Source organism: Leptosomus discolor, chromosome 2 (assembly GCF_034619465.1).
Source record: "Leptosomus discolor isolate bLepDis1 chromosome 2, bLepDis1.hap2, whole genome shotgun sequence".
Taxonomy (NCBI): Eukaryota; Metazoa; Chordata; class Aves; order Leptosomiformes; family Leptosomidae; genus Leptosomus; species Leptosomus discolor.
In genome coordinates, this window is record NC_141392.1 from 127,439,257 (window position 1) to 127,459,060 (window position 19,804).

The window sequence follows — 19,804 nt, forward strand, 5'->3', positions numbered from 1 at the left end:
CCAGGATCACACCCTCAAAAAGGTTCTTGTTCAAGAAACTTATAGTTGACAGATGGGCTCCTACAGTCATGTTGCACCATCGCCTCGGGACTGGCGATGGTGCAACATGGCCGTCAGCCCAGGTGACCTTGTATCGGTGAAAAACGGTTCACAGAGATAACCCAGGGCACAACTTAGTTCCGCAGGATAACCCAGGGCACAACTTATTTCCACAGAGGGCAAGAAAGAGGATCTGCTTTCCCCTTGGCCTTCTGTAAGAATCATCAAGGATCTGTTTGCCTGCAGACCACCACTTCTGTGGATGCACTCTTTGAAGCTATCTGACTTCTGGGGCTATCCTTGGAGGCTTTCCCTCCCTGCAAGGTGCCTGCAGCCGGGTCAATGCAAATGGGGTTCTGTTGCATCCAACCCCTTCCTCCTAAACCAGCTTCAGCAGAGAAACATGTTGGCAAGAGCTCCCCAAGCTGCCCCTGCCCTGGCCCAGCTCAGCAAGCAAGCTCACTTTGAACCTCCCCACGATCCGCTCCTCCTCTGTTGCATTGTCGTCGTTGTCCCCAATCTTCCCACGGAGCAGGTTGAAGGTGTGTAGCCAGTCCTCAAAGTTATCAAACTCTGTTTCCAGCTCTTTGTTGAAGACCTGAGATGAGAGAAAGTTAAAGGAGGGGAATTAGGTTTAAAAAAAAAAAAAAAGTGAGGAAAAGATATGGTGCCCACCCGAGTCAACTCAAAGGGAACATGGACACCTCGGCTCCCAGAACCCAATTCTCTAGGAAGGGAAAGGGTCATTGGGTTGCACCTTGCTTGCTACAAGCACCTCCCCAAACCGATAACGTGCAAGAGGGACACTTGGCTGAATGGGCGAGGTGGCTGTCCCCCCGCTCTGTGCAAGACCCAGATTCAAACCCCTGCTGCACCCCGGAATCACAGACTGAGTTAATCCTAACAAACACTATGGGCCACAGTACATGGAACCAGAACCCATCCCTGCCCCGAGTCCCGGCTGGGCCAGCCATGGCCAGGCTGGAACAATCTCCCCACCAGCCAGGGCGCATCCAAGCTGCCCCAAGGGTAACGACATCCCAGGGCAACCCCTTTTCTGTAAAGCTTGTTACCTCCGACTCCTTCAAACTATGGAGAGGAGCTGGCAGTCCCAAGGCACATCTCACCTAGGGTTAGGTACCCCTTGGAGAAGCAAGGTGCCTCAGGGCAGGGTTGATCTGTCCTGCCCTGATCTGCAGGTGTCTGGGACTGCCATCCCGCCAGACTTGTAGCCTGCCACTGAGCAGGCAGGGTCTCCTCCTCCCCTGCTGGCACACGCACCTTCAGTTCATCAATTTTCTGCTTGTTCTTCTTCTCGGGAAGCTCAGGGGCTGACTGTTGCTTCTTTTTCTTATCATCTTTGGGTGCCTTGGACTTCTCCTTGTTCTTCGCCTGACCCTTGGAGCCTTTCATGGGAGAGTCATCAAGTTTGATTTCTGAGTCCGAGGGGAAGCGGCAGAGAGGGAGGAGGTGGAAGCAAGGGTGAGGAGGGGTGGAGGAGACGGGGAGGGGGGGACTTGATCAAAGCCCTTCAAACAGGAGGAGCATGAAAGCTGACAGCTGCTACTGCTTGCAACTTCCATCCCTGCAACTCCCACCCCAGCCCTCTCCTGTCTTTCCTTGACTCTGGTCACTGCTGCCCAGGTCACAGCATCTCCAGGAGCCCAGAGGTCTCCCTGCAGGGAGCTTCCAGAGGTGACCTGTACAGGAGTCATCTGGAGGACTACAAAACATGGCCTGAGAGCGCTGGACTGTGGCTAGCTTCAATTGCAGCAAAAAGACCTGACCTTGCCCACAGCATCTCCTTTCCTTCCTTCTACTGGAGACTTTTCCTGCCGTATTGCAGCCTGGAGAACAAAACCCCGGCCCAGGTATCACAGAGGGGACAGTGCTTGATGCTCAGCACCAGAGCACAGGCCCTTAAAGAGGTGCTGCCCCTGGCCAGCTGCAACAACAGTTTGTTGGGGTCTCTATTCAGAGCAACCACCAGCCAGGAACATCAGCTACGCTGGGAACAGGCTGCCTGGGAAGGCCTGTTCAAAGAGCACTTCTCCTGCCCCGCTGCAGTCCCCAACCCTCACTGCCTCTGCCAGCTTTCATGACTGCTGGGACATGCGGATGGGGACAGACAGATGACAACAGCCAAAGACTTAACGTGGAAGAGGGAAGGAGGAAGGAATGGGAGCATCAAGGGGAAATGGATCCTTCTCAGAAGACAGAATGTGGGACATAAGCCACCCCCCAGCAGCCCTGCCATGACAGCGAGCCCAGGAACAAGCTGCTCAGAGTTGTCTCCAAGCTCAGCAAGACCCAGCCTCGTCTTCCTTGTGATATGAAGACTGGTCTTCTAAAAGAAACCAGGCTCTGTATTCTTCTCAGCTAATGGATTTTGCATTGCCTGAGCTCAACAGCAACCCGCTGTCATGGGGACAAGGAACGTATGGAGAATGTGGGTGAAAGTCCTCAGGGAAACCCCTCCAAGCCCCATTAGTGGGACTGGCAAGGAGCCTCCAGGCTGCAAATGAACAAAGTCACCCTCAACCCACTCACCGATATTCTTGGCCCACGTCACTTGTACAAAATCTGTCTCACCCAGCTTTAGCCATCTGCAATGGCCCATCTGAGCTACAGACCCCTGACCTCCTTCAGAGAGAAATTTCGGGCACATTTCATCGGGTCGTAACACAGTATTGAAAATAGGTCAGAGAACTTCACCTAAAAGTGTGTATTTTTCTTCACTGCCTGTGCTAGAACAGCAGACAAGGAGGCCTCTACAGGCAGGTAAAAGCAGTCAGATCAGATGAATCACCGACCTTTTGTCTGGTTGAATCTTCCCTTGCAAAACTGGAGCAAAATAAATAAAAATTTTCAAGCTTCCCACAAAACAAGGATGGAAAACCCCGTGAAGGTGATCTCAAAGTATCTGTAACTTGGTGTGCTCAACAGCCTTCAAGCACACAGCCCTATAGCTGACACATCCGCACAGCCAAAGCCACAGGACTGTCGATGACGTACTGACTTGTCGTTGGACAAAGATGTCCTCAGACAATAACACGGACCCTGGTCGCTACTCTGCGTCACGTGCACGTGGCCATCCTCCCAGCACGGATGGGTTGGAGGCTGCCACAGTACCACGGTCTGACTTGGATTCCTTTGGCTTTAGCATCTTAACCCCACACAGCCCGCACCAGGGCGGCGTTCACAAAAACTGATCCTGCACAGGGATGTATGACACGCTGTGAGAGTCTGGTTTGGCAGAAGACCAGCAGCAGGCTCCGAGAGGGATGCCCGACTGCCAGAAGGAGTCCTGGTCCTGCCATGCCCCTTCTCTCGTTTACAACCTGCTTACCCTCTGCAATCTCCATTTCTTCCTTCTCCTCCGCTTCTGCTGCGGCTGCTTCCTGCTGTCGGAGTTGCTGGGGGAGAAATGAAGCGAACAGGGAGTGGGTGCTTGTGCCGAGGTCTCTGTGCTTGCTGGAAATGCCTGACTCAGGGTCACAGCTCCCTCTTCCCATCTGAGCTGCGAGTGAGGTTCTGGCAGTGCTGGAGAAATCAAAGTGGCTCAGTGCAGGCTTCAGCACTGCTGCTGTTAAATGCCGTGCACTCGTGGAGAAGGAGTCCTACCTCTGCCAGGTAAAAAAACAAGAAGCCTTGCCCCCAGTCAGGCAAGGTTACCGAGGAAAGCAGCACAGCCCCAAGCCTTCGGAAGTAGCTGGAAACAAATGACGCCTCACAGGCAGGAAACAACATCTTCCTCTTCCCCCTGACCTACACCCCTCCTCTGCTCTGCACCCACCTCCTTCATCGTCTCGATTGAAGCAAAGTACTTGGACCACCAGTCCAGCATGCTCTCGTCCGGCTCCTCCTCTTCTATTTCCTCGCCTCCTCCTCCTTTCTTCTTCTTTTTCTTTTTCTCCTTCTCCTCCTCAGACTGCAGGGACAAGAGGAGCAAAGGGAGAAGAAGAGGGATCAGGTGAAAGTGAAATGTCTCTTGAAGCCCAGCGGTGGTGGGTGAAAGACCTGAGAAAGCAGAACCCTCCAGGCTGAGTGGCCTCATTAGCACTTTCCCCGAGTGAGCGCCGCAGACACTGAGGCACAGAGCAGCAAAGAAAGATGCCCAAGACTCCAGAGAGACACAGAGTCCCGAGACATCTCCTCCTTTCCGTCTTCGCTTTCATCCACGCGTTTTCCAGGCTACAGCACCTCAGTCTTATCTGGCAGCAGTCCTCCTTCTGCCCAGCAGAGCACCCTGCCTACTTTTAGTGGTGCCATAAAGCCTTTTGCAACTGGTATCTGGTTGTGGTGGGAATAACCAGCATCTCTCCCACAGGGTGCTGTCTGCCCTGCTCCTCCTGGGACAGCTGGGATGAGAAGTGCTGGCCCAGAAGAGCTTCCAGATCTGCAAGGACAAGGCCACTGCCATATCTATTGATGAGGCAGTGCTGCTCTGCCTCTGCCTTGGGACAAAAGGGTGCTGGTCCCCGCCTGTCTTGGGGTTGGGAGGATGCACAGTCCCTTGGAAGCGACACAGAAGGGTAGGATGGGGTGTGGAGGGTTGGGAGCAGGGATGAAGAGCAGATCCACCACTTACCACGTCCACCTTCACCACTGCGTCGGAGTTCTGCCGCCCGGGGTGGAAGGGAACAGGGAGAGGAAGAGCAGGTTAGCAGCGCAGCCTCAGCCCGGTACGAATACACACTGGCACACGCACGCGTGGGAAGCCACAGACAGCTCCCCGAGGATGATGGAACTGAACGCCTTGAATGAAGAGCCCTGGCTGGGAAAGCTCTGCAGATGGGGGAAGATGTCTGCTGTGACACACCAAACCCTCCTCCGCCTGGGAGACGTCTCTCTTGCAGAGAAGCACAGCCCTGGACAGTGAGTGACTGGGTCTGGGAAGACGCCTTGGCCGTCAGCATGGATAACACCTCTCTGCAAGCTACTGCGGTAGATTTCAGGATGGGTGCTGGGGTGCTCCAGCACATACCCTGTAGCTCCTGCTGCACGGAGCTGTGTGAGCAGACACACGCCGTACAGCTTCTTGTGCAGATCCAAGGGATTCTCCGTATAGGTGCACGTGTGAATGCACCAGGGACCTTGTGGGGGGTGTCTACATGTGTGTATCTGTACACGTGTGCCCACGAGGCCCTGTGCCGTAGCCTGTCTGTAAATGCACACATGTGAGGGGCCATGCGCGCTTGGAGCCCACAGCATGCCTGTAGGCACATGTGAGCACGTGTGCTGCTGGTCTCGGGGGGCTGCATGTGCATGTTGCTGCAAAGGGCCTCCTGCAAAAAGAAATCTGTTCCTTTTTGTGGAGGAAGCTCTGGAGCAGAAAGGCATGAGAAGGGGTTGGGATTCCTGCTCTGGGCAAGAAAATGGGCACAGGCACATTTCGTGTGTGAACGAAGCCTGATGCCTCCAGGACACATTGCCTGCCCAATGCATACAGCACCAAATTTTCAGGGCAAGCACAATAGTTCTAAAGAGCTTCGGGTGCCTCAGACTGACTCTGCGTGCCCGGATCAGCTCTACGCCCCGTAGAGCCCCAGGCTGTGCCACCGTGCTGACCGCCCACCCAGACTGCTGAATGGGCGGTTCCACGAGCTGATGCAGCCACCTGAACGTCTCAAAACTATTGTAAAAACCGAAAAAGCACCAGGGAAATCTGCGTGACCCTGGCTGCTGGCAGCGGCTGCGCGGTGTGCGGTGCTTTGGAAGGGCAGGATCGCCGCAGCCCTGCGGACGGGGAATTTCTGACAGGTCACTTGTGTCTGCGTTGGTCGCAGATAGGGACAGGGCTGTGCTTGTGGGTGCTTATTCCCATCCAACTGTTTTTGAAGGAAAACACGAAGCTGTCTAATTTTAATTAGACATTAATTCAGATTCATTAACCCAGGACAGCCCTCTTCTGAGAAGCAAGCAACAGCTAATTTCGGTGAGGACAGAAAAAGGGCAATTTGTAGGACTGGAGATGACCCAAAGCCCTTCATTCCAGGCATCAGCCCAACTCCATGTTCAGCAGGACAAGGCTGCCTCTGTTTGGGTGGAATCCCTCAGAGACTGGCAAGTCAGGGAGGAAAGAGGTGCTGAAGAGGTGCTGACATACGGATACTCACAGCTTCCAGCTTCACCATCGTCTCCATCTTCTTGATGGGAACCTCAGGTTCCATATTGACAACGATCTCCCCTGTGGGGCGAGAGCGATGGGCCCTGTTGGCCATTGCCAGATAGCCGTTGAGGTGTTTAGCTGGACAAGAGGGCAGAGAAAGAACAAGGGAGAAGGATAGTGTAGAGGAGAAACTGAGCTCAGGTGAGATCCTACAGGATTCATGCAGGGGTGATGTGTAACCTCCTTGTTCAGAGAAGAGCAGCAGAGGAAATGAGCACAGACCCTTACTGCATGGGAACCCCCTCCCCTTTCCATAGCAAAGGGAAGTAGATGATGAGAAAGGATTAGTTTTTTCACCTGCACCAGTGTCCAGAGGAGAAGAAGCAGAGAAGATGATTGCCCTGAAAGTGCAATCTGGCATGGACACAACCACGGATCCAGACTTCTGGCTGAAACCAGGGATGGCTCTTGGCAACCCTCCCTCCTGTCCCTGCCCAGCCAAGAGTGCCTCCACTTCCACCAAGGACTGGGAGGAGATGAGCAATTCCTGTGGCCCACCAGGCCCTCAGCTGATTTGCTGGGTGCAGGGAAGGTGGGTTTATGATGGCTTTTGCTGTGGGTAGTGGCTGCAATTGAGGGGGTGGCCTCAATCTCTAGCTTTCTAGTCTTTACTCAAATAACAGCAGCAGCAGGCACTGAGCAAGTTCACCTCCCAATCTTGAGGAACATTTGGGGAGTCTAGAAGTCATGAAGCTGCAGAGGTGTTAGAGGTGAACCGGCCTTTCTCAGCGAGAGCATGCCGTTGTCACAGTGAGACCCACAGATCAACAAATCAAAGGGGAATCATGGCCTCGCACCCTGTGGCTTCCCACCCTCTTGACCCAAGCCCAGAAGCACTGCTTCCTTGACCAACAAGCAGGCAATATTCCATAGTCCCTACAACCCTCTACCCATCTCCCTCTTCTCTGCATGCAATGCCTCACCGATGACCCATACCAGCCAGGTCCCCACGGCCCAAGCCTGGTACCTGTCATATTCCAGTGCTGGGCTTTCTTATCTGGTGGGCGGTAGATGAACTTTCGGAGGGAGCTGACGGCGTGGGACCCCACCAGGGTGTAACGCCCAAAAGCCCGGCAGTCCACTACCCGGATGTTGAGGGGTGGATGGAGCAGCTCATTCTCCGGGAGGTCCTGGGAAGCAAAGTTGTGCTGGTTACCAAGAGCTGGGGGTGGGCTGTGGGATGTCTGCTTTGGTAGCTGGAAAGGTCAGCAGGGACTAAAGCAAGGATTGCGTTGGAGGAAGAGGTCTAGAGCAGCTCCAGCAAAGCATGGCTTGGGAGCCGTAGAGAAAGGCCATCGCCAACTGGGATGAGCTCACGTCCTTCATTGCTGTGGGGAAACTGAAGCAAGGGCCTAGGAGCCATGGTTTGGGCTCCCGAAATTCCGGGTTCCAGTTCAGGGCTCAGGGGGAAGGGGGAACACTCACCACTTCGAACCACTTGACCAAAGTGCTGAAGTTGGGGTTTTTCTTGTAGTTCTGGATGAGGGCTGACTGGACCCCCTTCCCGGCACACTCAATGTCCACACGGGGCCGGTCCACCTGGGCCAGGTTCACTCTCTTCAGATCCCTGAGCCCCCAAAACAAGACCTAGGGCAGGAGGAGGAGAAGGAAGAACATGAATATGAGAAGGACTGCCCCTGGCTGGAGCCAGGCTGGAGTCAAAGGAGTTGGTTCTGAATGTCCCCCAGGAGCAGGGAGCCTCCTGCAAATGTCATTGCCTGGGCAGTGATATCAGGATCACTGGGGTAACTTGCTTCTCCCTTCTTAGGGTAACAGACCGCCACCGTGACCAAAAGCTTCCCTAAACTGAGATTTTTCCACGTCCTGATTCCCCATGGCTCTGTTCACTCTGCACATCACAGGAATACAATTTGTTTAACCAGATGCAAATGTCTGGAAGACCAGGAGCTAGGATCCCTCAGCTGAGCAGAGATACCTACAGCCATGGGTGAACTGTGCAATCCATGTCAGTGCTGTATTGCCTGGATCAGCACCAAGACAACCAAGGGAGAGGGACCCTGACTGGGTGCATCATCCTCTAGATTTCATAGAGTCATAAAATGGTTTGGGTTGGAAGAGACCTTTACAGGTCTTCTAGTCCAACCCACAAATATCCAAGAACATCCTGCCCTTGATGCCGGAGATTGGTGGGATGAGGCTCACCTGACCTATGGGACCGCTTCTGGCGGAGGTGCGTGACGTGTGTATCTCTGACGCGCCCTACATTGCATCTCAGCCCCCTGGAGGCCTCTAGACTGGCTATGGTGCCCACATGTAAGACAGCCAGGAGTCATCCAGATCCCTGTCCTTTTAGGGCTGCTGCAGCCTCTCTCCCTGTGCAGCCAGTACAGGCAGATCCTTGCAGGGCAGACATCTGGTCTTGGTCATCCAAGACTCAAAGACCCCTCCTGGCCTTCAACCACCCATGGACAGGCTCTCTTGCCCCACACAATGCCGAACATTAAAACTTGATGTTCCAAGGCAATTACCTCCACTCTGTATTTACTCAGCACCGGCCGGATCCCCAGTGGCACTGGCAGGATGGGGCCCCGGTCCATGTCTGTGGGGCCGTCAATTGGGGGCAGGTCTGACTTGCCCCCAGGGCCAATCTGGAAGAGATGCAGTGTAGATTAGAAACTGTTCCTCCGCACGCTCAGCTGATGGGAGGCAGTGTTTTTGTCAGTCTCAGCTTGTGGAGTAGTTGCTGGGGGGACTTGTTGAGACACCTTCCCCTGCACAGCAACGAGGGGGTTTCCAGGATGGAATGCAGGTGATGTGCAAAAAAATCTGCTCCCTGGGCGACTCAACCTGCGGCCACAGATGTTGGCCACACCAGGGGAGCTTGGTGTGTTGGCTCTGAGAGAAGTGACACGGAGGATGGAGCAGAGCGGAGACACCGCAGCCAGGCTCTGCAATACCATTGCTCAGACGGGAACTGGACGGTACGATGGAACTGGTAAGCTGCGTAGTGGCTCCCCCGGCCAGCAGTCTGTTGTCTTTTTTGACAAACTCGTCTCCTGAAGTGAACTCAGCTTGTTATAACCTCATTGTAATACCAAAACACACCTCCATCCCAAAAGCTACCTGCCTCCCCTCACTGAGTCTGTGCTCTGTATTTTCTCTAATCTATACCTTTAAAAGCAAAGCGAGGTGATTTTACCCCAAGGATAACAAAGGTATGTATGACCAGAGTCGCTCAAGCTCCCCCTGAAAATTAAAAAATAGTATAAAATAGCTTGAGAGAGTAGGATGTTAGGGAAGACACCATTGACGACGAGTCATGGACTATCTTGGACTTTTGGGGTCAGTCGGGGGGCTGAGCCTCTCTTCCCCCCATAGGGACACCTTTGGGTAAGACTCGAACACTTGGTTACACCACGTGCCCCCGGGAAACTTAGAAATCTCCTGAGAGCTGCTCTTACAACTCGGTGAGCCTTATAGCCAGGCTGTGTCATTCTTACCCAAACCTGCTCGTGCCCTGCAGCCCGGGAATTTATCAACCCAAAGGCCTCGTGTCCCTGTCGCTGCGCCAATAAGCCGCACTAGGATCAATCCAGCCGTGTGAGCTCTGTGAACGCGACCAACACACGTACGTACGGCCGTGCTGGTCTCGTTGAGCACCGCTGGGCTGATACTGGACGTCACCAGACTCCTAGAGCCAAACTGGGCATCACTCAGAACCCAAGCCCAGCTGTCCCCAGCCCCTCTGGTATCCAAGGAGAAGCTGGAACGTGAGGGGGGTATTTTCTGCCGAATTCCTTTGCCCTCTAACGCTACACAGCTGTCACTGGCACAGCCTGGTCTATTTTATCTCAGAGGGTGCAGGAGCCACAATGTCTGCTGAGCATCCAGCTGACTGCGCCGTGTGGGTACTTTGGGAAAAGGCATACACATGAGCAGAAGGTGCTGGGCAGTGCTGTGCTTCCACAGGACAGACCCAGCGGCGAAGCAAACTCCTCAGCCCACCAATGTACCCCAGCCCCAGTGCCTTTCCTTTTCCGCCTGCAAGGAGTTGCATCAGCTTGGGCCGAGTGCGGAGAGATACAGAAATGGTCTGAGAGCTCAGCCCAGGAGCAGGTTTCAGGTCCCATTTCCAATCCAGGCCATGAGGGAGATCAAATACCCTATGCGAGCTATTCCCCAGAGAAACCATCCCACTGCAAAGGAAGTTGAGGGGAAAGAAGGGCTTGGATGAGCACCTGCCCTGGGAGACAAGGAAACGGGAAAAGCACCTTGGGGAGCACAACACCAGGCTCAGCAGGAGCCCTCGAGGCTGCCCCAATCTCACCATCGTCGTCGAGCATCTGAGGACATCGCAGGTAGATGGGCATGTAAAGGAAAGCCTCCTCTGAGATAAAGGGGAGCCACAGAGGTGGAAGGATCATGTAGTCCCCAGGAGTCCACCATGAACTGCCCACTCCCGGCACGCACAGATGCGAGGCTGGCCACAGGACCACTGGCCATGGGACCACCGCCCCTGGCTGGTGCTCAGCTGCGCTGGAGGTGCCTGCAGCAGGTGGGTCCTTCCACATCCAAACCCACCAGCACTGCGCTGAGTTTGCTGGGGCCTCTCCCTTTTCAGCTGGGACATCTCATGCTCCCCAGGAGACTGCTGAGACACGTCCACACAAACACGGTGTGTATGGGAGAGGAGGCAGGAGAACGGGAGGGTTTAACTCTGCAATCCCCACAGACTATGAGGCTAAAATGTCACCTTATTCTTGGGATGCTGTCAGGAATTCACACCCCTTTGTCCTGAGACCTTCACATCAGCATCTTCAAGAACACCAGGACTCCCCTGGGCTCCTGTGGTATCCCAGTGATGACGCAGAGTTTGGGCTAACGTAACCATTTAGTGGGGTGTCCTGTTCAGCAGGGTGCCTGGGACTCACTGCACATCATCTTGACCAGCATAACTGGGCAGGAGCTGCCCTCTCACTGGGTGAGCAGCTGTGCTCAACCCTTCTAGCTTTTCTGGGGTGTAGGACCTGCCTGCTCTCTGCAGCACCTAAGATGTACGTAATGGGTTTGCGTGGTGAGGTTGTGGTAGCAGGGGGGGTTACAGGGGTGGCTTCTGTGAGAAGCTGCTAGAAGTTTCCCTATGTCAGATACAGCCAATGCCAGCCGGCTTTAAGAGGGCCCTGCCGCTGGCCAAGGCCGAGCCCACCAGCGACGGTGGTTGTTCCTCTGTGATAACGTGTTTAAGAGAGGAAAAAAAAGTGATTGCGCAGCAGGAATTGCAGTGAGAGAGAGGAGTGAGAACAGGGGAGAGAAACATCCTGCAGACACCCAGGGCAGTGAAGGAGGAGCAGGAGATGCTGCAGGCGCCGGAGCAGTGATTCCCCTGCGGCCTGTGGTGAAGACCCCGGTGAGGCAGGCTGTCCCCCTGCAGCCCATGGGCGGTGGAGCAGATGACTGCCTGCACCCCGTGGAGGACCCCACGCCGGAGGAGGTGGATGCCTGAAGGAAGCTGTGACCCCGTGGGAAGCCTGCACCAGAGCAGGCTCCTGGCAGGACCTGTGGCCCATGGAGAGAGAGCAGCCCAAGCTGGAGCAGGTTTGCTGCCAGAGACCCCGTGAGGGGGCTCACACTGGAGCAGTCGGTTCCTGAAGGACGGCACCCCATGGAGGAGACCCGCGCTGGAGCAGTTCATGGAGAACTGCAGCCCCTGGGAAGGACTCACACTGGAGAAGTCATGGAGTACTGTCTGTCATGAGAGGGGACCCCACACTGGAGCAGGGGAAGCTTGTGAGGAGCCCTCTCCCTAAGGAGGAAGGAGCAGCAGGAACAACAGTGTGATGAACTGACCCCAGTCCCCATTCCCTGTGCCCCTGCACCGCTTGGGGGGAGGAGGGAGAGAAATTGGGAACAAAGTTAAGCCTGGGAAGAAGGGAGAGGTGGGGGGAAGGTGTTTTAAAATTTGCTTTTATTTCTCATTGCTCCTCTCTGAGTTAATTGGTAACAAATAACATTTTTCCCAAGTTGAGTCTGTTTTGCCCATGACGGTAAATGCTGAGTGATCTCCCTGTCCTTATCTCAACCCCACAAGCCTGTTGTTATATTCTTTTTCTCCTCTGTCCAGCTGAGGTGGGGGAGAGTGATAGAGCAGCTTTGGTGGTCACCTGGCATTTGGCCAGGGACAAACCAGCACGATACCTAAGCATGGGTTAAGCCCTGGTCCCCTGCCACCCTCCATCCCATCCTTTCCCTCACTTGGTCTGGGGTGGCTTTGGCCAGCTGGTACCTGGAGCAGCTCGAAGGCAGCCAGCAGGTCACCTGCGGTGGAGTTGCCCCGGTAGATCTGGTAGTACTCCAGCTGCGGGGGGAAGCGCGGGGGGCAGTAGTGCTCATCTGACATCTTCACCACCGGCTTGGCAAAGGTGCGTCCCATGAAGTCAGCTTTGCCCTGGAGAGGCGAAGAGGGCACTTGGGTTTGCTGACCCAACGTGAGGTCTCCCAAGTTAGCCCCACAGCTCTCCCCATCGTGGCCAGAACAGGACCAGCTCACTCGGCCTGGGACACCAAAGCCCAGCAACAGCTTTCGCTTGTGGCTTCTTCAAAGAAGGCGAAGGAGGTGGCCTAGGGCTGGGACAGCAAGGAGGCCAGGGCTGAGCAGCTTTTCTAAAGGTAAGGTCTCCTTGCCTCCAGCCTTGCAAAAGCGCTTGCTTCACCCTCCAAAAATCAGATATCATTAAGTCGAGCCTGAGAGCTAATGAGCAGCAGAGGCTGCTCACGCCATGGGAGATGTGACGGGGGACCATCTTCCAAGGGTCAGGAGGAGAGCTGCTTCTCACATCCTCTGCACCACCTGCCTTGCCTCTGACTCAGGAGAGATTGCAGCATCTAAATCATAAGCACTTTCCTTTGCTGGGACTCATCTTACCACTGTGTCCTGGTCGTAGATCTCAATGACAATTATGGGAGGGTCATCCCGCATCTCGTGGGCTTCTCCGTACAGCTCCACATTGTCGAAGACCAGCAGCTGGTCCCAAGTTGGGCAAAGAGTCTCGTTGAGAACCTGGAAGAATGGGAGAGAGGCTTACTGCTCCAGAGAGGGGCTAAGGCCCTGTGCAAGGGCAGCAGACCAGGTGTTGGTCTCAGCTGGCTGATGCACATCGCTTTGGACCAGTGAGCTGTGGGGTATCTCCCAAGGAGTCTTCTGAGAAAAAAAAACAACTAACAGCATGCAAGCACACACAAATTATTCCCAGTGTCCACCAGGCTTGCTAAAGCTTGTCAGTCCTCAGCCTGGGAAGAGCAGACTCAGGAAATACTCCTCCAGGTCAGGAGATTGTGGTTACCTCAGTGCACTGGCTCTGGGAGATGAAGAACACTCGTGCAAAGGGGTCCGAAAGGCCACTGCTGTCGGCTGCAAATAAACTCCTGGCTTGGTACATGTGGGCTCGTAGCTGGAAAACCTGCTTCTCTGCAAGAGAGAGGGGAAGTGAGACAGCTTGATTCGCAACCCTGGAGCCCAGCCGTGGGGCTCAGCCTGCAGAGCGAGGTCTCAGGGGCCCCCTTTTGCTCAGGACCAGCACTGGTGAAGGATATAGGCTCAAAGCATGAGTCCCAAATGGATACAAGCTTCCTCAGCGTCCTTGATGACAGCTATGAATGGGGGCAGGGAGGACGACACGTAGTTCCCACACCCCAGCTCCTCATGGGAGCAGCGTGGGACCTCAGGCTGGGACAACTGGAATTATTTCCCCCTCTAGCTCCTGGAAGCCTTTGGTCCAAGTGGTGTCCAGCCAGGCTCCCTCCTTCCCTCTCCATATCCTGTCCCCAGACCCACTGCAGGCGGGAAGTCCTTACTGGTGTAAAGGAGGCTGATGGGTGGGAAGGATGGCAAGTTCTGGCCTCTGGCAGTCTTCTTCTCCTCAAAGCCACAGGGCAGACCACTCAAGAAATCTTTGCGCTGTTTGTTGAGGCCCAGCCACAAGTACATCTCCATCTTGGCCTGAACTGTCCAGCCAGCAGGTCCAAAGCCCCTCTTTCCAGGTAGCTGGGCACACGGGACAGAAGAGTTTACATGGTAAGGCCTTAGAGATGCACAGACCACCTCTTGCACCATTCAGCTCCTTCTGGTGCATCTCTTGTACCGCCGCCACTTAAAACCAGGGACCCAGCCCTCACCATTTTGGATCATGACATTACTCTGCCTCATCCATTATCTTCCCACCATGTTGGCTTCCTCTTGTCTAAGCCAGCATTCTCTTCTGTGGCCAGCTGGATCAAACATCTCGCTCCTTCCAAACATTTCTCACCTACTGGACTAGTTAAGATCAGCAGTTTGCACTTCCAGTGGACATACCTCCGCATGGGTTGGGGGGAACATAGAAATATTGTCAGAGTGTGCAGAGATGCAACGAGGAATGCTAAGGCCCGTTTGGAATTAAGTCTGGCTAGGGATGTCAAAGACAGTAAGAAGGGATTCTTCAAATACACCAGCAGCAAAAGGAAGACCAAAGAAAGTGTGGGCCTCCTGCTGAACGAGGCAGGTGCCCTGGTGACAGAGGATCTGGAGAAGGCAGAGATACTGAATGACTTCTCCACCTCAGTCTTTACTGCTAAGGTTGGTCCTCAGGAATCCCAGACCCTGGAGGTAGGGGACGACGTCTGGAGGAAGGAAGACTGCCCCTTGACCAAAGAGGATTGGGTTAAGGATCTCTTAGCCAGACTGGACACTCTCAAATCCGTGGGCCCTGATGGGATGCACCTGTGAGTGCTGAGGGAGCTGGCAGGCGTTATTGCTAAGCCACTCTCCATCATCTTTGACAGGTCAAGGAGGACAGGAGAGGTGACTGAGGACTGGAGGAAAGCCCATGTCACTCCAGTCTTCAAAAAGGGCAAGAAGGAGGATCCAGGGAACTACAGACCAGTCATCCTCACCTTCATCCCTGGAAAGGTGATGAAACAGCTCATTCTGGCTGTTATCTCTAAACAGGTGGAGGAAAAGAGGATTATCAGCAGTAGTCAGCATGGATTGACCAAGGGGAAATCATGCCTGACCAGACTGATGGCCTTCTATGATGGTATGACTGGCTGGATGGACGAGGGGAAAAGCAGTGGATGTTGTCTACCTTGACTTCAGCAAGGCTTTTGACACTGTCTCCCACCACATCCTCATAGGGAAGCTTAGAAAGTGTGGGATAGACGAGTGGACAGTGAGGTGGGTTGAGAACTGGCTGAAGGACAGAGCTCAGAGGGTTGTGGTCAGTGGCGCTGAGTCTAGTTGGAGGCCTGTGACTAGCGGTGTTCCCCAGGGGTCAGTGCTGGGTCTGGTCTTATTCAACATATTCATCAGCGACCTGGATGAGGGGACAGAGTGCACCCTCAGCCAGTTTGCTGATGATACTAAACTGGGAGGAGTGGCTGACACACCAGCAGGCTGTGCTGCCATTCAGTGAGAGCTGGACAGGCTGGAGAGCCGGGCAGGGAGAAATGTAATGAAATACAAGTGCAAGCGTAGGGTCCTGCCCCTGGGGAGGAACAACCCCCTGCACCAGCACAGGCTGGGGGTCGACCTGCTGCAGAGCAGCTCTGCAGAGAAGGAGCTGGGAGTGGTGGTGGGCAGAAAATTACCCATGAGCCAGCAATGTGCCCCTGTGGCCAAGAAGGCCAATGGTATCCTGGGGTGCATGAAGAAGAGTGTGGCCAGCAGGATGAGGGAGGTTCTCCTTCCCCTCTACTCTGCCCTGGTGAGGCCACATCTGGAGCGCTGTGTCCAGTTCTGGGCCCCCCAGTTCAAGAGGGACAGGGAACTACTGGAGAGAGGCCAGCAAGGGCTATGGAGATGATGAGGGGACTGGAGCATCTCTCCTATAAGGAAAGGCTGAGAGACCTGGGGCTCTTCAGCCTGGAGAAGAGAAGGCTGAGAGGGGGCCTTATCAATGCTTCTGAATATCTAAAGGGCGGGTGTCAAGAGGATGGGGCCAGGCTCTTCTCAGTGGTGCCCAGCGATAGGACAAGGGGTAACGGGCACAAACTGGGGCACATGCAGTTCCGCCTGAACATGAGGAGGAACTTCTTTACTCTGAGGGTGGCAGAGCCCTGGCACAGGCTGCCCAGGGAGGTTGTGGAGTCTCCTTCTCTGGAGACATTCAAAACCCGCCTGGATGCAGTCCTGTGTGACCTGCTCTGGGTGAACCTGCGCTGGCAGGGGGTTGGACCAGATGATCTCCAGAGGTGCCTTCCCACCCCGACCAGTCTGTGATTCTGTGATTCCTAGCAGCAGACTTCCACCCCTATCAGTGGAGTATGGGTCTGGTTTGCCTAGTATTCAAGCCCCAGCAGAACTGGATACACAGCTCTCATCATCTCCCATCCTCCCAGTCTGTCCTTCCTCCATCTCCCTCCTCTTCGCTGCAGTTCCCCCAGGAAAGACAGATTGTCACCTTGAGGAAGATGGTCTTCACTTTGGCGCAGTCCTTGCCCATCTCCTCATCCACAATGGAGTAGAGGATATCCTTGGAAGGGACACGGGCGTAGGCAATGCGCTTGTTGTTGCTCATCATCCAGATGAAGATGTCAGGAATAGTGTGCTGGGGCTGTGAACACCAACAAAGAGCCCTGTCAGTGTCTCAGCTCTTTCTGACCGCTGAGGCACCAGCGGGGTTGGAGACCTTCTGAAGGCAAATTCAACAGATGCCACTGAAGACGGATGTACCTATTGTCACATTAGGGCCATGGAAATGGTTTTGAGCCCCTCACTGCAGAAGCCTGTCTACTTAAGAAAAGCTGTTCAGAGTTAAGCTCAGGAGGGTGAAGAAACTGGGATTTACTTTTGTTCTAGTTTAAAAAAATAATTTTCAGTTAGAAGACTAAAGATTTTCTTTCCCTCTTTATTCAGTGGCCATGGGGACTGTAGGGCAGGGGCAGTACCTCCATTCCTCACTATGGAAGAGGTTCCCTGCCCAGACAGGTCCCTTCACAGATTGCAGTCCGGTTTATGTTCTGCTGTGGTGAGTCAAAGCCGAGGAAGGCCTTGCTGTGACCGAGGACATGCAGTCAAGGCTGGGAGCCTGCCATGGGCAATGGGAACAGGAGGTGCCACAACTACAGCTCCCGTGAGGGCAAATAACCCCCGAGGGCTGACCCAGTCCCAAACTGTAAAAATATCAGAGGAATGGTGTATTTTTCTGAAGAAAGTAAAAAAAATACTTTCCAGATACAGCACCCCTTTGGAAGTGCTGCGAGCAACTCTAAGGTATCGGGCTGTTTTCTCTTACCCGTGAGCTGGAGCGAAGCAAGAATATGCTGCAGCAAGAAAAATCAGGTGGTTGGAGTTCTGTGAGAGGACGGGGCTTTATCCCACAGCCCCTTGAAGAGCCACTTACTTTAGCAGCTCCCTACCTAGCCAGGATCAGAAACAGCTCCCTGCTGCTGCCTTGAACGCTGCGTGGACACATGCCACCTTCCGACGACTGTCCTCCTGGGGAACCTCACGGCCTGGCCATGGCTGAGGCTGGCAGAAATGCCCTCAGCTCAGCTGCAAGGGGATTCAGCTCTGTACCCGGCTGGGAAGGGCTCCAAAATTTGTGTTAGCACCGGCTCATTCCAGCTTAGCACTTCACAGGCAAGCCTGGGATGTGTGGGGCAGTGCATAGCCTTGGAATGGCCCCTTGCACAAGACCTGTGCTGCTGGGGACCTCTCCTGCCTACAGGGTCTGCAGAGAGGGCTCCATCCTTCCCAGGCTGCTGTGCCCACGCGCTGACCCAGCTAACACTGTCTCTGCGTGCGGAGGGACTCACCTCGTCCGCCAAGAACCGGAGTTTCTGCAGGAAGTTTTGCACCAGCTTCAGCTTGTCTTTCATGGTGTTTTTCTTCACCTGCGACCGCAGGGTCGCGGCTTGCTGCCCCATGTTCTCCTGTGGTTAAAGGAGAGCCCAGGACATCACTTGAGCAAGAGCAGAATGGAGCACAGAGAAGGGAGCAGCACCAGGCAGGTCACTGGTGTTTGGGAAGGGGCTGTGAGGAGGCAGATGCCCTTAATCCCACCACGTGCACCCTGGTGATGGTACTTCTGACACCCGTTCATCAGCCTTGGCAGGAGGCAGGGAGAGCCCCTGACAGTGCAGGGACCTCTGTCCCAGTGGAAGGTGTGCAGGACAGAGAGGTGTCAGCCGTACTTAGGGCAATTTGGGGTGGCTTCTAGCCTAGTGTAACAGGTAGCCTCTCCCCTTCTGCTGACCCTGCTGTAATTCAGGACCTGAGCGTTCAGAAAAGGGGACGTGGAGGCTTTCACGTGTTAAATCCATCGCTCTCTTGTATGCAGCTGGCTACTGAAGCCGGTGTCCTTGGCTGTGCCAGCTGGATAAGCCAGCTGCTCTTTGTACAGCTCTTTTGCACATCCAACTCCTTTGCAAGGAGCTGGGCTGCCAGCCCCACGCATCCAGGCCATATCTGTCCCTGGAGCAGCTGTGCTCTGCAGGATTCCCCTAAAATACTCCTTCCCAGTTTCCTCAGCAATGCAGCTCGATCCCTGTACTCCCGGATTTCTTTCGGAGGCAAAGCAGAGTGTGGCAGAGGGGAGGCAGCAGCATGGACCCAAGTTCCACCTGGGGCCCCTGCAAGACCCAAGTGCTCCTCTACTCAGAAATAAACCCCAAACCCTAGAAATCAGCATGCCTAAGGACCGAAGTTCCTTATTGCGTTGACAAGGTCCAGCCCTGGTTCATGAACCCCACTCCCTGCCTGGCTTAATCCCACTTACCAGCTCCCGCATGCAGGACTTGAGTCTCTCCCGGTCCAGCCTCGTGCGGGAAGAGTGGTGCTGGTCCTTGTCTGCCAACGTCACGAAGCGCCTGGTGGAAAAGGTCAGCAGCATGAATCCTGCGGGAGCCTGCGGGCTCTCCCCGAGGAGCCACGGCCAGACAAATCTCTGGCAGCAGGAAAGCACCTCGCTGGAGAAAGATGCCCTTGTTCCCCCCAGGCTGCAATGCAATCGTGGCTCGGTGGCCTGTCTGCGCCCAACACAGAGTGTCACGCACGGGGAATGGACACCGATCAGGTACAGCCTGTGGAGGCCAAAGACTGAGGCTTTGACCACTGTTTTGGGGTCTTTGGGGTGCAGATGTAAGCACCACCTCACCTTCGCTCCAAGCCAGAAGGCATCTGATACGGCATTGTGCCAATGCAGCTAAGTGCTGGTCCATCATCCAGAGGACAAAGCAAGGTCAGCTCGTGCTCATGACCTTGCCCATAGCCCCCCAGAGAGCAGGGGTCTGCAATGTGCCACCTTTGCCCGTCTTTTACTCACAAACACCCGCTGCTCAGCTCCTCCAGGACCCCTCGGAGCCGCCGCTCCGGGTGTGGCTTCTCCGTCTTGATCATTTCTTGCACGTCGTTGAGCCCTTCCTCCTGCAGCATCGAACGGGGGAAGCGGTGAGGAGGTGCTGGGGCACAGCCCTGCGGTGGGGCAAGGTCCCCCCCCGAGGTCCAACCCTGCATAGAGCAGCTAGTGGGAAACATCTGCTGCTTTTCCAGACCTGCCGGCCTCGGGGCTGAGGTCTGGCACACATTTGGCTGAGGGGACCTGGCTCTGGGTGACAGGAATGGCTCCACCGCCCTCCGTGAGACTAGTTGGCCAAGAT

At 54.8% G+C, this 19,804-nt stretch overlaps 1 protein-coding gene across 5 annotated transcripts in view; it reads right to left on the reverse strand.

Moving 5' to 3' along the window:
* The window catches only part of OTOF (otoferlin), a 109,415-nt gene that overhangs the window by 11,188 nt on the left and 78,423 nt on the right, over positions 1-19,804 (reverse strand). For 2 of the 5 annotated variants that reach the window (XM_086461763.1, XM_086461761.1), the window contains 17 exons: positions 19,471-19,571; positions 18,925-19,015; positions 17,963-18,079; positions 16,606-16,758; positions 14,024-14,213; positions 13,513-13,637; positions 13,095-13,229; positions 12,456-12,617; positions 8,701-8,820; positions 7,637-7,798; positions 7,179-7,341; positions 6,159-6,289; positions 4,631-4,660; positions 3,836-3,970; positions 3,389-3,455; positions 1,321-1,445; positions 503-637 (listed from right to left, as the gene is read on the reverse strand). In XM_086461763.1, the coding sequence (XP_086317889.1) occupies positions 503-637; positions 1,321-1,445; positions 3,389-3,455; positions 3,836-3,970; positions 4,631-4,660; positions 6,159-6,289; positions 7,179-7,341; positions 7,637-7,798; positions 8,701-8,820; positions 12,456-12,617; positions 13,095-13,229; positions 13,513-13,637; positions 14,024-14,213; positions 16,606-16,758; positions 17,963-18,079; positions 18,925-19,015; positions 19,471-19,571 (2,142 nt within the window). Of the gene's footprint in view, positions 1-502; positions 638-1,320; positions 1,476-3,351; positions 3,456-3,835; positions 3,971-4,630; positions 4,661-6,158; positions 6,290-7,178; positions 7,342-7,636; positions 7,799-8,700; positions 8,821-12,455; positions 12,618-13,094; positions 13,230-13,512; positions 13,638-14,023; positions 14,214-16,605; positions 16,759-17,962; positions 18,080-18,924; positions 19,016-19,470; positions 19,572-19,804 lie in introns of all 5 variants that reach the window. The other 3 variants (XM_086461762.1, XM_086461765.1, XM_086461764.1) reach the window with 3 other exon arrangements.